The sequence below is a fragment of the Perna viridis genome, chromosome 7 (assembly GCF_037379345.1).
Source record: "Perna viridis isolate PV_CMFRI_1.1 ecotype Kerala chromosome 7, ASM3737934v1, whole genome shotgun sequence".
Lineage (NCBI taxonomy): Eukaryota > Metazoa > Mollusca > Bivalvia > Mytilida > Mytilidae > Perna > Perna viridis.
Genome location: NC_142451.1, coordinates 48,942,629 through 48,960,500, shown reverse-complemented (window position 1 = coordinate 48,960,500; position 17,872 = coordinate 48,942,629). Strand labels below are relative to the sequence as shown.

General features: G+C 33.1%; 1 protein-coding gene across 1 annotated transcript in view; it reads left to right on the top strand.

Annotated features, from left to right (window-relative positions):
• LOC148613086 (bifunctional purine biosynthesis protein ATIC-like) overlaps positions 1 to 17,872 on the top strand; it is a 29,480-nt gene that overhangs the window by 2,034 nt on the left and 9,574 nt on the right. Inside the window, exons 2-9 of the mRNA XM_088595121.1 lie at positions 11,387 to 11,513; positions 11,871 to 11,947; positions 12,704 to 12,770; positions 13,142 to 13,230; positions 15,043 to 15,121; positions 16,167 to 16,239; positions 16,394 to 16,550; positions 16,897 to 17,022. Coding sequence (XP_088451247.1) covers positions 11,387 to 11,513; positions 11,871 to 11,947; positions 12,704 to 12,770; positions 13,142 to 13,230; positions 15,043 to 15,121; positions 16,167 to 16,239; positions 16,394 to 16,550; positions 16,897 to 17,022 — 795 coding nt within the window. The remainder of the gene's footprint in view (positions 1 to 11,386; positions 11,514 to 11,870; positions 11,948 to 12,703; positions 12,771 to 13,141; positions 13,231 to 15,042; positions 15,122 to 16,166; positions 16,240 to 16,393; positions 16,551 to 16,896; positions 17,023 to 17,872) is intronic.

Sequence of the window (17,872 nt, the reverse complement as noted above, 5' to 3'; positions counted from 1 at the left end):
AATTTCCGAAGATTAGTAGTAGTATTTCAATTGTAAATTTCCTTTGAAAGTTTGAATTTAGTCCCAAGATTCAGGGAATAGTCTTTTGTTTGATTGCAGGTTCGATTCATCCAGTTCTTGTGAAGTTCAACTTTGCAAACTCGTTGTACACGTTTATTTTTTGCTAATAGCATTTTATGTGCATGTATATAAATTATTTGATCGTTTCTCACAAACTGTTTTTTTAATGGTATTAGAGGTTCAATTATCGATAATGTTGCAATATATATTAAAACACAAGTATTCATCGATCAGTTGCTAATGCAAACATATCAGAAGTTTCTATATTTAGAGAAACTAAATGGAACAGTTTCGTTTCAGGTTGGGAATCACTTGTAATATTGTTATCTCTTTGGTACAGTTTCCTGCCGTTTATTATAATAGTGGTCCCCAAAAATAGATAGTTTCTATCGTTGTTTATTAATATTTTTTGTTAAAAATAGAATCAACGAGAGGGTCTAGGTTTTTTTTTTATTTGAAATTTTTCCCGAACTTAAGCAGTAAACTACGTGTGCAATTTTAGAACTAATAGAAAGTAAAAGCTGCTGCAATTAAAATTGTGAAATATATACATGTTAATTGGGGAAGAATGAAAAACCCAAATAATTACGAAAATCAAAATGAAAATTTTCATTTTGTACAACTATCATCGAATCTAGAGAATTTATTGTAATCGGTGATAGAAATTTACTGTACTATCATTTCCTGTTGAATTGTTACTTCAGAATTAACACTTCATATTGTGTGTACTACTATGATTTCCTGTTATATAGGTTTTTTTCCGAAATGAAACAGCAAATGTTTTTTTTGTGTATACTTTATGATGTATACAGACCAGATAGATTCTGATCAGGAGCTGTTATACCTTATATCTTTTAACATCTTATAGTTCCTTATTTTAATCCTAGGGACTTTTTTCCTTGCGTTTTACTATGCATAATAAAATCTACATGTGTAGTTCACGTTAGATTATATCGCAATTGAATTTTAACTGGAAATTCTTAATTTACGTAATAGAATATATTAGTCACGCTGAAACTTTTATTTCATTTTCTCATTCAACTTCGGTTTACTTGTGGAGGTGTGGTGTTATAATGTAAATTGAGATTTATTCGGTAGCTGATATAACCGTTGTTTTTGTTAGTTTTTTTTTTGTTTTTTTTTGTAATCTTTCATTTTCCCCAAAGCCGATAACAGTAAACGAATGACTGCAAGTAATTTTGCAGATTTACTTGTATTTCATAAGAACTGTGTATTAAAATGTGTGTAAACACAACAAGAAAATAAAATGATTTGTTTTATTAAATAAATAAAAACAATGATAATAATTGTATATAAAGCATTTCTACGTGCATTAACAATACTCACACATAATAAATAAACGCAGTATGGTGTCCAAACATGGTGAAAAAACTTATGTTTATGTTGGTGGTTATTAGTAAGTTCAGAACAGCACTCAAGGAAAGTCCTCAAAGACTTCTACATCGTCGGGGAGCTGGATGGCAAGTTCTCCGTCAATATTCAGTAACTGCTGCTAATTTTCTTGTAGGACTTTCTTTCTTTTCTCCTAGTCTGGTCATCTGAGGAACTCATTTATTTTGCTGACAACAGCCTGCTTCCAGATGGCAGCGGGTTTGACGTTTGGGAAGAAGGCTGTGACATATCGTTTTCCAACAGCTTTCCTTAACGGGTCGAGCTCCTTCGCCGGCCCACCATAATAATTGACTTTTAACCTGAGGCACTGTGAATTAAACAGTTCAGGGTAAAGTCTTCTAACCAATTTGGTGGCAAAGTTACCAGGCCCTGTCGCAACTCTATGGAGTTCTTGTAACTCTTCAGTGGCAATGCGGTGGGCCTCTTGTATGTCTCTGAACAGTTGGTCTGGCGGTATATGTTGTAAATTGGATTCCAACACTGACGACTAACTATCAGCTTTAAATTTGTTGATACTTTCCAGGATAGCTTTTGTTGTACCCTCAACTGCTGCTAATCTGTGGCCAAAATTATCTAACCTTGTTGTTATGTTGGACAAATGCTCTGCCTGACCATCTTGTATCTTGCATCTGGGAACTGATAGTCCTTAAAAGGACTTGAAGGGTTGTTGGCTGACGGGCGACAGGAGTGTACATTGTCTTATCATTAGTGGACTGTCAGGGATCCGTTGTTGTCTGTCTTGTAGTTGAAAGTGGTCTAGATGTAGTAGTAATAAGTGGTCTATTGGTTGATTGTGTGGTCTGGTTGGTGTCGGCGATGGACGACTTTGGTGTTGATGTGTGTGGAAAAGGTTCAACTGGTGGTGCTCTACCAACACTTAGGGCCTTCGCTGGTGGCCTGTTTTTCTAAAGAAAAAAAAAATTTTTTACTCATACAAATTTTAAAAGTAGACTACTGAGAAAGTACGTATATTCGCTATAGGGCAGCAATTTATATTCATATATACATGCATATGTACTAGTATATATAAACAACTTTTACAAATGTTTGAAGCAAGCAGGAGCGACCTAACATACTTTTTTTTCCTTTGAGTCATTATATCTAATTACCAAACCACTATCTCAAAGATTTCAACGCTTTGCAAAGTAACTTGGATGAACTGGAGCATCAGTATTGCGGGATGAATCACATGGATGAATTATAGAAAAATGAACTCTGTATCTTACACAGGGAATTAATTAGATTTTAACTGTTTTAAGATCATTCCACATGGACCACATTTGTTGAAACATTAACTAAAATTTTTGTTATTTGAAGTATTTTGGCCTCAAGCATAGCGGTCAAGAAAACATTCGGTGTTATAATTAATATGCAATTTGACTGCATTTTTGCAATTGAGGCTAAAAAATATTTTGTTCTAATGCGAAAAATTTTCAGTTGACTAATGACCTTCAGTACCTTAAATATAAACTGGGTGTGTAGGATAGTAAATTTACAGCATCTTCATGCAAGTACTTATAAAATATTTTATTGATAGTGAAACAATGATTCATTGAAACAATTTTTGAAATGATCTTGAACTTAGTATAAAAACATAACTCAAAACATAAGCAAACACCAAAGCACGGAACAACTTATGTTTTTGTTTAACTAGAACAAAAAAATCTAACAGTCCGTTCACACTGACGTTGATTTTTTTTCAATCATGATTGCACTGTGCATATCAAAGTTTAAAGTGTTTAAATGAATTTAATTTCAGTGTTAACTCCCTCTAGTTCAAAAGAGTATTTTTGATGACGACTTAGGTTAACACCTGTGGTAATTACCGTCGGTCAGCTTAATAACAGACGACAATAATTGACTGTAATAAAACTTAAGTTTTACATTCGTGGGTATTTCTTATTTAAACTCTGATATGAAATTTAAATTCAATTAACAGAGTCTATAACAGGGTTACATGGATGGGCGGGGTTTGAAATACGAGGCAGGTAAATCGCACATATTCCAATATTATCGTCGGTTACTGAAATCGACAAAGCAATAATTGACCGCACTTCGATGTCTAACCCCTGCCAGTCAGTAAAGGACATCCAGTCTACACTAGCAGAGATTGGTGAATCTTTCGGGGCATCAACCACTAGGAATGCAGGAATGAAGTCAAGTGGTTACGTCAACACTAAACCCAAATACCACCAGCTTATATGAGAGGTGAATAAAGTCAAGCGGGTTGCGTTTTGTACTACATTGATCGAAGACCAAAAGACTTTTAGCAACATCGTAATTACTGATGAGTGCACGGTGCAGTTGCACAATAACAAGATAACCGTTTACTGATGAAAAGACCGACTAGCCCCACAGTTTCCAAAGCCAAAGCACCCACTCAAGGTCCACGTGTGGGCGGGTATCAGTCGCTGTGGAGCCACACCAATCCTAGTGTTCGACGATATAATGGACGCATGGTTTTATGTCAACAACATACTTCAAGACCAGTTCCTGCCCTTTATTTGGAACACCTATGGTGATGACCATCGATTTATGCAGGATAACGATCCAAAGCATACGTAAGTTATGTTTACTTCTATTATCTAAAAGAAGCTGCTTTTGAATGAAATTGTTTAATTCTTCTTTTTCTGATTTATCGTCACGAATTCATAATTCCAAAAATATTTTTGTGAGTTTATTATAAAGAAAAAGGAATTATTATATTAAAAACCATAAGAAATAACTTTTTGGCACTTCACATTTCTTTGATGTATCATGGCATTTAGTTGTGTTAGTAATAAATTTTACTCAATTTCAGATCGAGATTGTCAAAAGACTTCATGGAGAGCAACGGCATCAATTGGTGGGACGTTTGGCCTCCAGGTATTATTTACATGTTCGCCTATTTGTAAATTTTATATTTTTGCAAAACAAGACAGTATTTTACTAAGAGTGTCACCTTTATTATGCACAGTTTACATGAACATATACGTTATAAAATTCATTAATGTTGCAAATTAAACTTCATCAGCTGGTAAGGAAGTACATTTAGTACATGTACTAAACTTGTAGTTAAACATTACCATGTCATACTAAATCATGTCATATAACTGTAAATAATCCTGAAAACTGTTACATGCAAACAATTTGCTCTCTTAATTTGTATTCCAGAATCACCCAACATCAACCCCATTGAGATGGTCTGGAGTGCACTGAAGAAGTACCTCGGGAAGCTTGACCCAAAAACAGAACTGAGGACAAAAGATGACCTGGAGAAGCAGATCAAGAACTTCTGGTGGACAACCTTGAGTCCTGAAGTTTGTAACCGTTACATTGACCACATCTTTAAGGTTTGTTTGCCATGTAACCGTTACATTGACCACATCTTTGAGGTTTGTTTGCCATGTAACCGTTACATTGACCACATGTTTGAGGTATGTTTGCCATGTAACCGTTACATTGACCACATCTTTAAGGTTTGTGTGCCATGTAACCGTTACATTGACCACATCTTCGAGGTTTGTTTGACCACATCTTTGAGGTTTGTTTGCCATGTTACCGTTACATTGACCACATCTTTGAGGTTTGTTTGCCATGTAACCGTTACATTGACCACATCTTTAAGGTTTGTTTGCCATGTAACCGTTACATTGACCACATCTTTGAGGTTTGTTTGCCATGTAACAGTTACATTGACCACATCTTTGAGGTTTGTTTGACCACATCTTTAAGGTTTGTTTGCCATGTAACCCTTACATTGACCACATCTTTGAGGTTTGTTTGCCATGTAACCGTTACATTGACCACATCTTTGAGGTTTGTTTCACCACATCTTCAAGGTTTGTTTGACCACATCTTTAAAGTTTGTTTGCTGTAATTTTTTGTTTTCAATTTATTAAGTTTAACTTAAGTATACATTAGAAAATAAGTTGATATCTATAAATTTTTAAATTCAACCCCCTTTTTTCATGCAAAACAATAATTATATAAGAAAATCATGATTAAAATGTCAAGTTTAAACTAGTACTGTAATTGGCTTTTTATTGCAGGTTGTGCCAGTATATTTGCAATAGAGGGAGCAGCAACTAGCAGTATCCATGATCATCTGTTTAAAGAGTCCTCCAGAGGGAAGTCCATCAAGCACTTCTTGGATCTTTTACAGACCGATCCAACACAAGAAAAGCTTTTCAGACTACTTGATAGGAAGTGATTACTAGAATCGTTATAAATCATGCATGAATGCTCTAAAGACTTAGAACTGACAACGCACTCATGTCCATTATTGTGCAGTATTCATTGGTTATGTTTTAATTATTCAGTAAATCTATATAATATCACAAGTATGTTGTTATTGAGGTACTAACCACATTGGATATGTGTAGTAACATGCAGCTGATTTGTAGTATTTTAAACAAACAATGTTAAATATGCAATTTCCATCAAGTTCTGACACAAATATAACACTAATATTTAATAGTTGCGTAATTATTTCTCAAAACACGTTTCTACATGTAGTTGCTTAGCTGCAAAATAATAGGTACTGAAAGCTAGGGGTGCTGGTCTTTAGTATTATTGCATGATTTAGACAGAGATATACATGTAATTAAAAATGTGAACATTGATTTTGTTGTTTATTTCTTGTATTCTAAGTAAAAATGTTTAAAAAGTTATCCTGTGACAATCAAAATTCATACATCAAAGAAAGAATTAACAAACGACCGACGGACTGAGACAAGGGAATTGCAATATAGCCAAACTCTACAAAAAGAAATATGACTATACCTGTTTCAATGATTTCCTGGGTATTTTTGAGTGTTTGGTCTTCTTGGTGGTGGTGTTTGTGATTTTGGTGATGATTCAGGACTGGTGTTGGGTGACACCGATCTGGAGTTGGATGATGCTTGTTCTGAAACTGGTGACACATTACAGGAGGTAGGTGTGGAAGAAGTTGGTGTGGGACTGGGTATAGAACTTGTGGTTCTGTTTGACTCTCTCTGTTAAAAGATGTCTCATCTCTGCTTCACTTCCAGCCCCAAGAACAAGTGCAGTTGAAATCTCTGTGGATTTACCCCACTGCACCTCATACATGTTGGTAACATTGACTGGTTACTTTGAATAAATTAAAAAGTTCATTAAAACACAATTATAATAAAGTATTAACAAATGTTTGAAGCAAATGTTTATTCTGGCAAGGCATACGTTAAACCAGAACACTGTACATACATATAACCTGCACAAAATACTGACTTGTAGGCATACTTGAAGTATGCTGTGTGTGTGAATATAGATCAGAATTTTGAGGAAGAGAGTTTCAATTACTGGCACTAACTTAGTACATAGTAAACTCATCATTAATTTTGATGATCGTAGATATAAATGATAAATTTTTGGCACAAATATTTACATGTTACAAGACCTTTCATATCAATATACAGTATAAAAATTTAACCTTTGACTGAAAGTGACCTCTTAAAAAAACTGTCCCAAATGCTTCTTTCTATGAAACTAGTGCCTCTGCTTTGACATTGAAGTGGAGAAGAAATTGTATAATGTGATTAGTGATATTTATAACATAACCAAAATCATCTGTTGAATTAGATAACAAGAGAACTGAATTTTTCACAATTGACAGAGGAGTCAAACAGGGTGACAGTTGAAGTCCAACTATTTTTAACTACTATATTAATGATTTACATCAAATTTTTGATAGTAACTGTGACCCTGTAACATTATGTCAATCCAAGATTTCTAGTTAAAGTTTTGCTGATGATTTAGTATTATTTTCTAGCACACATGCTGGTTTGCAAAATGCACTGCAAAAACTTGAAAAATATTGTGATGATTGGCAGTTAACTGAGAATATAAAAAAAACATCTTATGATTTTTCAAAATAAATACAACCCCAGTGCTACTTTATTTTTTAAAAAGTGTCCAATTGTAGAGGCAAAAGAATACAATTTTCTAGGAAATGTTATAACCTACTGAGGTAATTTCAAAAAGGCTGTTCAAGAATTAACAAAGAAAGACCTTAAAGTATTATTTGCTTTGAAAGGGAGATTCTCTAATTTTCAGTCAGAACCCATCTCCCTTTCATTTAAATTATTTGATGATTTGATGAAACCAGTATTATTATATAATGTAGAGTATGGTTCATGGGAGAATATTTTCTATTATAAAGTCTATGAAAAGAGCAGCGCAATATGGTTCAGTTTGTGACTCTCTCTCATTGGAAGACAAGTTTTCCTTTGAAATAGTACATAACAGATATTGTAAATCATATTGATAAAAAAGCTTGTAATTTTTCTGCTAAATTAGAACTAGGCAGATTTTCTACTGTATCATTTATTAAGACACAAGTCATGTTATATTTCTGCAGATTGAACATGGGAAATATTAATCCCCTATTGAAGGAAGCATATGAGCTCAATGAAAATATTGTTGATGAAGGGTTATACACATGGTATAGTTTTGTAAATATTTTTGAAGATGTGGGATTAGATATGAAAGATTTTGAATCTGCTGATAAACCTTACAGTAACATAAAATTTAATTTAAAGGTAAAGTTTAAAAAACAAATAAGCAATATATACGAAGAAGAAATTGTAAGTAAACTTTCATCTATCAATGATAGCTCAAAATTATTTCTATACAGTAAACTTAAATCAGAAATAGAAATTGAAGAATATCTGATAGAACAGACAAATAATTACTAAATTTTGTGTAAGTGACTATACACTAGAAGTTGAAACAGGCAGGTATAAAAATATTTCATTGGAAAACAGATTTTGTAAAATATGGAAAGATGAAGTTGATGATTAGTACCATTTTTTACTTAACTGTAAACAGAATTTGAATGTAAGAAATTAGTTATTTGCAGAAATTGTTAAGCTAAACCCTAATTTTAGCCAATATCAACCACTAGATAAACTAAAAAATATACTATCTCCATAAGCTGAAGTTTGCCAGCAGTATGTGCAGTAAGGGTTGACAATTTTTTATGTCCGATATTGGAAAATGGTCGCCGGTCAATTGCAAAAAATAGTCGGTCAATGACAGGTATCTTTGACTATTTCCGGACCTATGGATGAGATCTATCTGTGGTCAAATTTTGGTGAAAATCTGTTGACCCTTGTTGGAGTTATTGCCTTTTTGGACGTTTTTTGCTGTTTTTGATGTTGTTACTTAAAAAGTCATCATAAAAAAAACTACCATACAGAATTCAATGAAAGTTGGTATTTTTGTTTTTTAGGGTATTATCTTTAACAAAATGACAGTTTAAATTTTTGATCGGTTAAAAAACATGGCCATTGTTACTAAAAACAGAACATAGGGATCGTACAGTAGTTTTTAGCTTGCCCAGCCAAAGGCTAAGTGAGCTTATGCCATCACTTGGCGTCTATTGTCATTGTTGTGGACAAATTTTCAAAAATCTTCTCCTCTTAAACCACTAGACTGACAGGTTTTAAACTTGGCATGATTGTTCCCTAGGGTGTTCTGCACAAAATGACTGTTGGGATTTTTGATCCATGAAAAAACATGGCCGCAGTTACTAAAAATAGAGCATAGGGTTCAGATGGTGGTTTTTTGCAAATACTCAAAAACTGTTGCCTTAAGCAAATTTCTGGCATAGTTAATATTGTTCAGCATCATGAGAAAGACCTATGCTGAAATTTTGAAACTTTCAAAACCATTCATTGACTGATGTAGGAGTTGCGGCCCCTGAAACAGTTTTTTTGTTGTTTTTTTTTTTCACATGTACAACTTTGGAAATCTTATTTTCTAAAACTACTTAAGATCATTGAATGGAAATAAGCATAATAGTTCTTAAGTGTATTGTGCTCAAAATGACTTGTGATTTTTAATCCGTGAATAGATATGGCAGCCCATATTTAAAATGGAACTTAGGGGTCGGAAATAAGTCAAAAATTGTTGCCTTTAGCAAAATTCTGGTTCAGGTCATGAAAATGCTATTAAAAGCATTTCCTGCATTTGACAATTTAGTTGATTTTAACTTAGCCTGTCTCATTCCTCAAGTTTTTCAAATAAGCAAATAGTCAGGTGAGCGATTCAGGCTCTCTTGAACCTCTAGTTTAGCATATATCTCCTAAACTGTTAGGTTTGGCCAACATCTTTCCATTGCTGAAATATTCCTATTATAAGGCTTTTTTTTTTTTTTTTTTTACAGTTTTCAACCTAAGTCTTGAAAACTGATAGAATGAAACTTTCAGTTGCTGAAATGATTCTTATTATAGGGCCTACAAAAGTCGCTAGGGATCAAAGTTGTCAGACGATTCCATGTAAGAGTTATTGCCCTTGAGAGGCAAAAAATTATGTTTGTTGCAGTTTTCAGTCAACATCTTGAAAACTATAATAGATAAAATGGAACTTTTGATTGATGAAATGATCCTCATAAGTCTTACCAAAATCTTCATGGAGTCAAAATTGTCGGACAACTTCTTGTTAGAGTTATTGCCCTTGAAAGGCAAAATTTTAACCAGGTGAGCGATTCTGTCTTCTGGGAGCCTCTTGTTAAATTATTTAGGTTATATCATAAATTGAGGTCTCCCTTCAATTTTAATTGTTCGAATTAGATGACATTTAAATCCAGTATTACAATTTTTGTCCAATCAGTCGTGATTCTGTTTCCAAGGCAATTTTAATTTTCTTGGCAATTCAACCAAAACCATAGTTGATTACCTAATTTTGTGTATCAATTTTTTTTTTATGGTTATCGATCCTACCAAATGTTTGTTTATTTAAGGAATGTTTGTAATTTTTTGAATGGTTATACAAAATAACCTGCTTTGAAGCCATTTATAAAAAGTGTTAACTGGCCCAGACCATTACTGAGTATAACATGTTCAAAAATTAGAAACATCCTTATAATTTTATTTTGATGGATGACAGTCTGAATATTAATGATGGATTCAAAATCCAATGTTATTTTGTTTGGGGATTATTTTAATCACGGTGTGCAGAAAAATCAATATAGATGATATCATAGTACCAAGCCATGTTATACTAAATAACTTGGGAAGCTTGCAACTAAATTAAGCATATTTTCAAATTTGTGATAAATTACATTTTTAGCTCACCTGGCCAAAGGCCATTTTACTAAAAATAGAACATACAGTGTAGGGGTCAGACAGTAGTTTTTTGCATTAATCTCCAAAACCGTTAGGTTTAGCCAAATTCTTTCAATAGCTGAAATGATCCTTCTTATTAGTAATACAAAAGTCTTCAGGGATAAAAGTTGTCAGATGAGCTCTCACGAACCACTTCTAAAGTTTCTATTACTGTCAATGTTAAACAAGTAATTTTCAATGTTTCACTGTGAATTTCCTGGACAAATGACACCTGAAAGTTGCATACCATTGCAAAGCTTCGAAAATAAGGCTTTCAAAATCATTATTCTAATGGTACAATGACAGTAGAAATTCTTCACAAAATTTACTTAAATAAAAAACACTGAAAATCAACATTTTTACCTTTTCTGCTAACTGACAGCATGGAGGCAAATTACTCACACATGTAAACAATATTCATACACTTTTGTAGTAAATTACAAATATGATTTTAAAGTACACATTCTCAGCTTTATTTTAACTACTTTTGATCAGAATACGTACAATAATACACCTACAATGCATATTTCTAGGTTCAGTGTGTTTTTGGTACTACATAGGGGGGTGGCCATTTGACCCGGAAGTGGTTAGTGAGACCTGACTCCTTGTACAATTTATTGCCTTTGAAAGCGGAAAAGTGGCTTTTTTTCAACAGTTTTCAGTCAATATCTTGAAAACAGTGATAGATTAAGAGAAACTTCCAATTGTTGAAATGATCCTTATGATAAGCCCTACCAAAGACTTCTTCAGTCAAAATTGTGGGACAAATTTTTGTTAAATTTATATTTATAAATATATTATTGCAGCTTTGCTGAGTGTCTCTGACAAGACAGGACTTGTTGACTTTGCCAAGAAGTTAGCTGCCCTTGGACTAGAGCTGATAGCTTCAGGAGGAACATCCAAAGCCATTAGAGATGCTGGTATTCCTGTCAGGTTAAAACCTTAATTCAGTAACTGATTTATTAAAAAAAAAAAATTTCGTTTTTTTACTATGAATTCAAATAACAAAATATATCTGATTATGTGAATGAAATTTCTAGTCAAATTTTGTATGAAAGGCTTCGAATAATGATTTGTATTTGGGTGAGAGGTGTTCCAGTTATCTACAAATAAGTGTCTTGAATCCTTGCCAAAAATTTTGATAAAGAACTATCCATCTGGAATTCTTCATAAACATTTAAAATAAAACTGTACATACATACATATGTACTTTATTAAGCTGTTTTCCTGACTGATTCTCACATGGTACACATAATGATACATATATTTACATGTTAACTTATATTTCAGAGATGTATCAGAAATCACAGGTGCTCCAGAAATGTTGGGTGGTCGTGTCAAAACTCTTCATCCAGCTGTTCATGCAGGTAACTTGCTGCTACCTTCATAGTGCATAAAGATGATCAAAATAGTATTGCTGTTAATCTTTTTAAAAAGTATTAAGTCACATTTTTGCTTTAGTGTACCAACAAAACTTGGTCAAAATTGTTGTATTGTATGTTACCATATTTTTGAGTGTATAATGCACTCATATTTACATAGAAATCATTTCCAGAACATCAGGGTGCATATTATGCAATATGTAAGAACTGGCCACGAAATGAAAGATTTTTCGGTTGAGAAAAGAGATTGCATAATGTTAACAAACTGGAAGTGAAATATTACTGAAAGAAAGTTTAATCTTCAAATACGTCTTTAAGTGTTCAATTTTAAATGATATTTTCTTCAAATCATGTTTGAGTGTCTTAATAACATGTTATAGATAAACAATATAACAAGGTATGGTGAAATAACATGTTATAGATAAAGGTTGTACAATATAACCAGGTATGGTGAATATAACATGTTATAGATAAAGGTTGTACAATATAACCAGGTATGGTGAATATAACAAATAGCAAAATTGCAATCTTTTGTCTTACAAAATTCTACTGTAAATGATGTCTAAAAGATACTTTTTTTTCACATGTTTTGACCTTCAAAATTGCACTGTGTACAATACACAAAGGTACATTATACACACCATTGAATAAATGTTATTATTTTCATCATTTAGTCTGAATTTTTTATTAAATTTGTTATATTTCGATATAACTACTACTTGAGTATTTTTCTGTTTTCAGGTATTCTTTCCAGGCTCACAGATTCTGATCAAGATGATATGAAAAAACAAAACTTTCAGATGATTAGGTGAGTGTATCCTTATGATACAAACAGAATGTTTCTGTAGGCATCTTAGTTTTATAAAAGAATTATTGTTAAATTGATTGGACAGATCTCTTTTGTACTTGCTCAGTTCATAAAAGATCTGCAACTGAGAACTGATTTAAGGTTAAAAAAAGAAATCTAGGAGTATAAACAGATAGAAATGAAATAGTTATTGATTAATTCTGCAGAAAAATGTGGGCTACAAAAGCTCTGTATCAGGCAATGAAACACAGAGTTGCTGCCCTTTGGTATTACTATACTGAACCGTCTTGAGCCAGGTGAATGATTCACACTTCTATTAACATTTTCAAAATGATGCAATGCATTTGAGTTTTGTATTGTTTTTTTAACAGAGTAGTAGCCAACAATCTGTACCCATTCCAGAAAACAGTTGCCGACCCAAGTGTTCTGGTAGAGAAGGCTGTAGAGCAAATTGATATTGGTAAATAAAGATTTGCCTTGGTGTAGTTTCTGTATCAATAATATTATGCATGTACATCATAACAATTGTTTGAATTTTTGTAAACATATTGTTAACACATCAGTGGGCCAATATAAATATTTTAACAAACTGAAACTGTCGCAGACCATGTTGATTTTTATAACCTGTTAAAAATAAGAAACATTCCATATAATTTAATTTTGAATGCATTACAATCTAACTATTGACATTTTTTCCTAAACTTTATTTTGTTTGGGATTATATTAGATTTTAATTTTGTATGTAAGTTTTAAGTAGGTCAATCAGTTTCAATGCTACATCTGTTTTGATTGTGATTGTGATCTACCGTCTCTCTACCAAGGACGATGATTGTGATCTACCGTCTGTGTACTGGATTTCTAAACTCCACAAGAATCCATACAAACAACGTTTCATAGCTGGATATGCAAAATGTACTACCAAACCTCTTTCAAAACTTTCAACTTCTATACTCAAGCTGTCAAAGAGGGTTTCCAGTTCTACCACAACACTTGTTACTCCCGTTGTGGTATTAATTCAATGTGGGTCTTGAAAAAAATTTGAAAGAATTCAAGATGTTTATCAGAATACAATAGCATTAATTCTTTAAACTTTTATTCTCCATACTCAGTTAAAGTTCTGACTCAAAGACATTGTACATTGTTGTTACTCCAAAAAAGACGGTATATCTAGATACAAATATGTAGTTCTTGATAGAGATTCCTCATACTTTGTTAAAAATAATTCCTAATCATTTTCCAAATATACAGAAGGAAATGTTTTCAAAATGCTGGAATTTTTCATTATCAACATATGTCAAGTGTGGTGGACTTGTTTTTCAACAAATGGTCTGCATTCCAATGGGAACAAATTGGGCTCCTCTACATGCTGACCTATTGTTTCACTCTTATGAGGCTGACTTTATAGCTGATCTGTTTCAAAAGAAGGAACATCGTTTAACTAGATCATTTAATCTCAGTTTCTGCTATGTAGATGATATATTGTCATTAAACAATCCTAGTTTTGGGGATTTTATACATTGCATCTACCCCCAAAGACTTCTTACAATACTGCTTCTGAAACAAGGTCTGGAACATTGCTACAAGATTGAAGTCATCACTACAGAAGTTTTATGGTTGTCACCATGAACTTGTGGATTGTTATAGTGTATCAATCTGCACCATGAAAACTGATTTGTTCAACGTGTCATAGTTTTCCTTTCCTCTTCAGTCTACCTTGGACTTGACTTTTATGAGCAACTGGGCGGTGTTTTTAGACAAGCTGAGGACACTCAATCCTACAGGTGCACCTGGTCCATGCTCCCAGTTTTTAGTGGAGTCCGAGTTGCTCATATGCTTTTGTGACTTTGTATGGATTATTTTGGTTATTTTATGTTCTTTATTGTGTATGTGTCTTTTTTTCCATGTCTGTTCTTTGTCCCTCTTTAATTACAGTGTTGACATTTCGATATTGAGAACGTCACAGTACTAAAGCAAGATGTTCATAATAACCAGTCAGATAGTTTGTTACAAATCAAATTAAATTTTTACAGATTATTTGATTAATCTACTTTAATATACATGTAGTAATAGTCTTATATTTTATGATCTTTTACAAAATCATATGAAATCTTCTAGCTTTATTTTTGTATAACACATCTCTGTGAGATCTTTTTGTTTAACAGTGAAACATTATTGATTTCATTTTCATATTGACTGATATATTGAACCAGTTGAAAGACAGAATTAGAAAATCTGGTATGACATTAACCTTGAAAATACCTTTTTTCTGAAGGAGGAGTGACATTGTTGAGAGCAGCTGCTAAGAATCATGCCAGGGTAACAGTTGTTTGTGATCCTGAGGATTATAACAGGTAAGGTCAAAGGTCAAATTTTAATAAGTATAAACCATGCTAGGGTAACAGTTATTTGTGATCCTGATGATTATAGCAGTTAATGTCAAAGGTCATATTAGTAAGAACCATGTCCGATAACAGTTGTGTGTGATCCAGAGGATTATAATAGATAGGTCACAGGTCGTTTTACTAAGATTAAAGAATCATGCCTAGTTACAGTTGTGTGTGAACAGGTAAGGTCGAAGGTCATATCACTAAGAATCCTGTCTTGGTAAGAAAATTGTTATATCTGGTAAAGTCTGCTAAATTAATGTTTAGTGTAGGTAATTTTTGACGATATGGATGTTTACCACATATATACATGTAGATTATAGTAGACATTAAGTTTTCCCATTGTGAAAGAAACAAATAGAAATTTTCTCTTGGACAGCAAACTTAAATATCAGAGCTGTTATTATTTGAATAAATGATAAAAGCAAAATATTTAACTACTAATTTGTAATGAAGGTTAATTTCTTATGTTTGTAATGAAAAAAAAAATTAAAGAATGAAATGTCATTTTGAAAAAGAGATGGAAGACTCCAGTGGAGTGCACAGTGTTTCAATGGGAAGATGAATAACCAACTCCGTTACTTTTTAGACCCTGTACATTGTACTATCAGTAATTTGTGACATTTTCCTTTGATATACACAGATTGATAATGCTTCTACAGGGTATTGGCCCTGATTCAAAAAAACAATAAGTCAGTTTAAAACCAGGCATGCATGAAAAATCGTTACGTCACAGTGGAGTTGAATGACTATGGCTCATTCCAACAACATGGGTCATTTAAATGTTGTCTTTTTCAAGGTCCAAATTTTGATTTTTTTTTTTTTTTTTTTAACATAAAAATCGTTATGTTAGGAATCTCAGGCGGCCCTAACAGGATCAACCTGAAATACTTCTGATAAAGCCAGTATCAAAAACCAATTGCCTAATTTGTGATAAAACCAGTATAAAAAACCAATTGCCTATTTTTCTGTGTATAATGAGATTACTTGTAACAGCTGTTTTCTATTGAAGGGTTATTGATGAAATGAAGAGTTCACCAAACAAGGATACATCTTTGGAGTTGAGGAAGACACTAGCTGTCAAGGTATAAATATTCTGGATTTTGAATCTTTAATGTTGTTGCTGTGTAACATTACAATGATAGTAACATGACTTGTTTTCTCCTATAAACTATTTTTTCAGGTTTTTCTTATGGAAATAATTCAAATTTTTCAATAGATATATTTTTATATAATAAGGCATTCAACCATACAGCTGAGTATGACAGGGCTATCTCAGACTATTTCCGTCGCCAGTACAGTGCTGGAGAGTCACAGTTGACTTTACGCTATGGAATGAACCCTCATCAGAAACCTGCCCAACTGTTCACTGACCTTGCACAGCTGCCACTTACAGGTTTGTATTTAATCTAAAGAATTACTACTTCATACATTTTGTAAAAAAAAATATGTAACCTCAAATTAAACAAAAAATGGATTTTGAATAAGACCCTTTCAGTTAGTGCAATTTAGCCAGAATTAAATATTTTAAATAGAAATTTCTTCTGTAGGATTTTCATCGTAAATGTCATATAGTCCTATTAATTGTACGATCTTTGGATCATACTTTTCTAACCTGACTATACTGCTGCTGTTTGAAACATTTGAAATAACTGGCAATTCAGTGTTTGATATTTTAGAGAGAAAAAATAGAATTTGAGTTTCTTAAAACAGGAATAATGCATGATAGTTTTGTTTTTTAGTTGTGAATGGATCACCAGGGTTCATAAACTTGTGTGATGCTTTAAATGGTTGGCAGTTGGTTAAGGAGTTACGGAGAGCCTGTAATAGACCAGCTGCTACATCATTCAAACATGTCAGTCCTGCAGGTACAGTAATTCCAAATTCCAATTTGTTAGTCTTATTTTATTACAGCAGAACACCTGTGTGATCTTTTGGACATTTGTCTTTCAAGTTCAGATAGCTGCCAATTATGGGATAAATTATGACAAGATGATCATAGTTGACAGCTTTTCAAACTTTAATGACAATGTCCAACAGATCAGACAAGTATTCTTTTGAAATAATGAAAAACAAATGGGTAGAATATACAGCAATTAAAACACTTAACAGCCTAGCTAGATTTGTATAATAGTATGTATTGCCCACAGAGCAACTGGGATGTGTGCCCCAGGTGGTGGAATGGGGTACCCCTGGCGTGTTACATGCTGGGGTTGTCAGGCTATAATACAGAAAACCTGACCGCAAACCATAGTTGTGCACCGTGTTGGGAAAGATGCCACGTTCCTCGCACGTTAAAGAACCCTGCTGTGGTATTCGATAGGAGTAGGAACCTTTGCGCTCCGCCACAGGAGGCTAAATTGCTCAACCTTACCCATCCCCCCTTTTTCCAGTGGCAATCAAAATTTGTCGACCCTATTATCCTTGTGACCCATTCTTTTTTTTTTTCATTTCATGTTCATTTTATCATCCATTTCATGTTCATCGTCTGAATATAGCTGAAATATTGCTGCTCGGACGTTAAACCCCCAACAAACAATAATCTGATTTAATTGCATGCCAGTTCAGAGGGTATGATACTTGTTGAAGCATGTCCATTCTGAAGGTATGATTTTCATTCAAGCATATCAGTCCAACAAGTAAAATCCATCTACGTAGAATGTGTTGCTTAGAGGATATGAAGATATAACCAAGTCTGAAAGCAATTATCCAATCTTA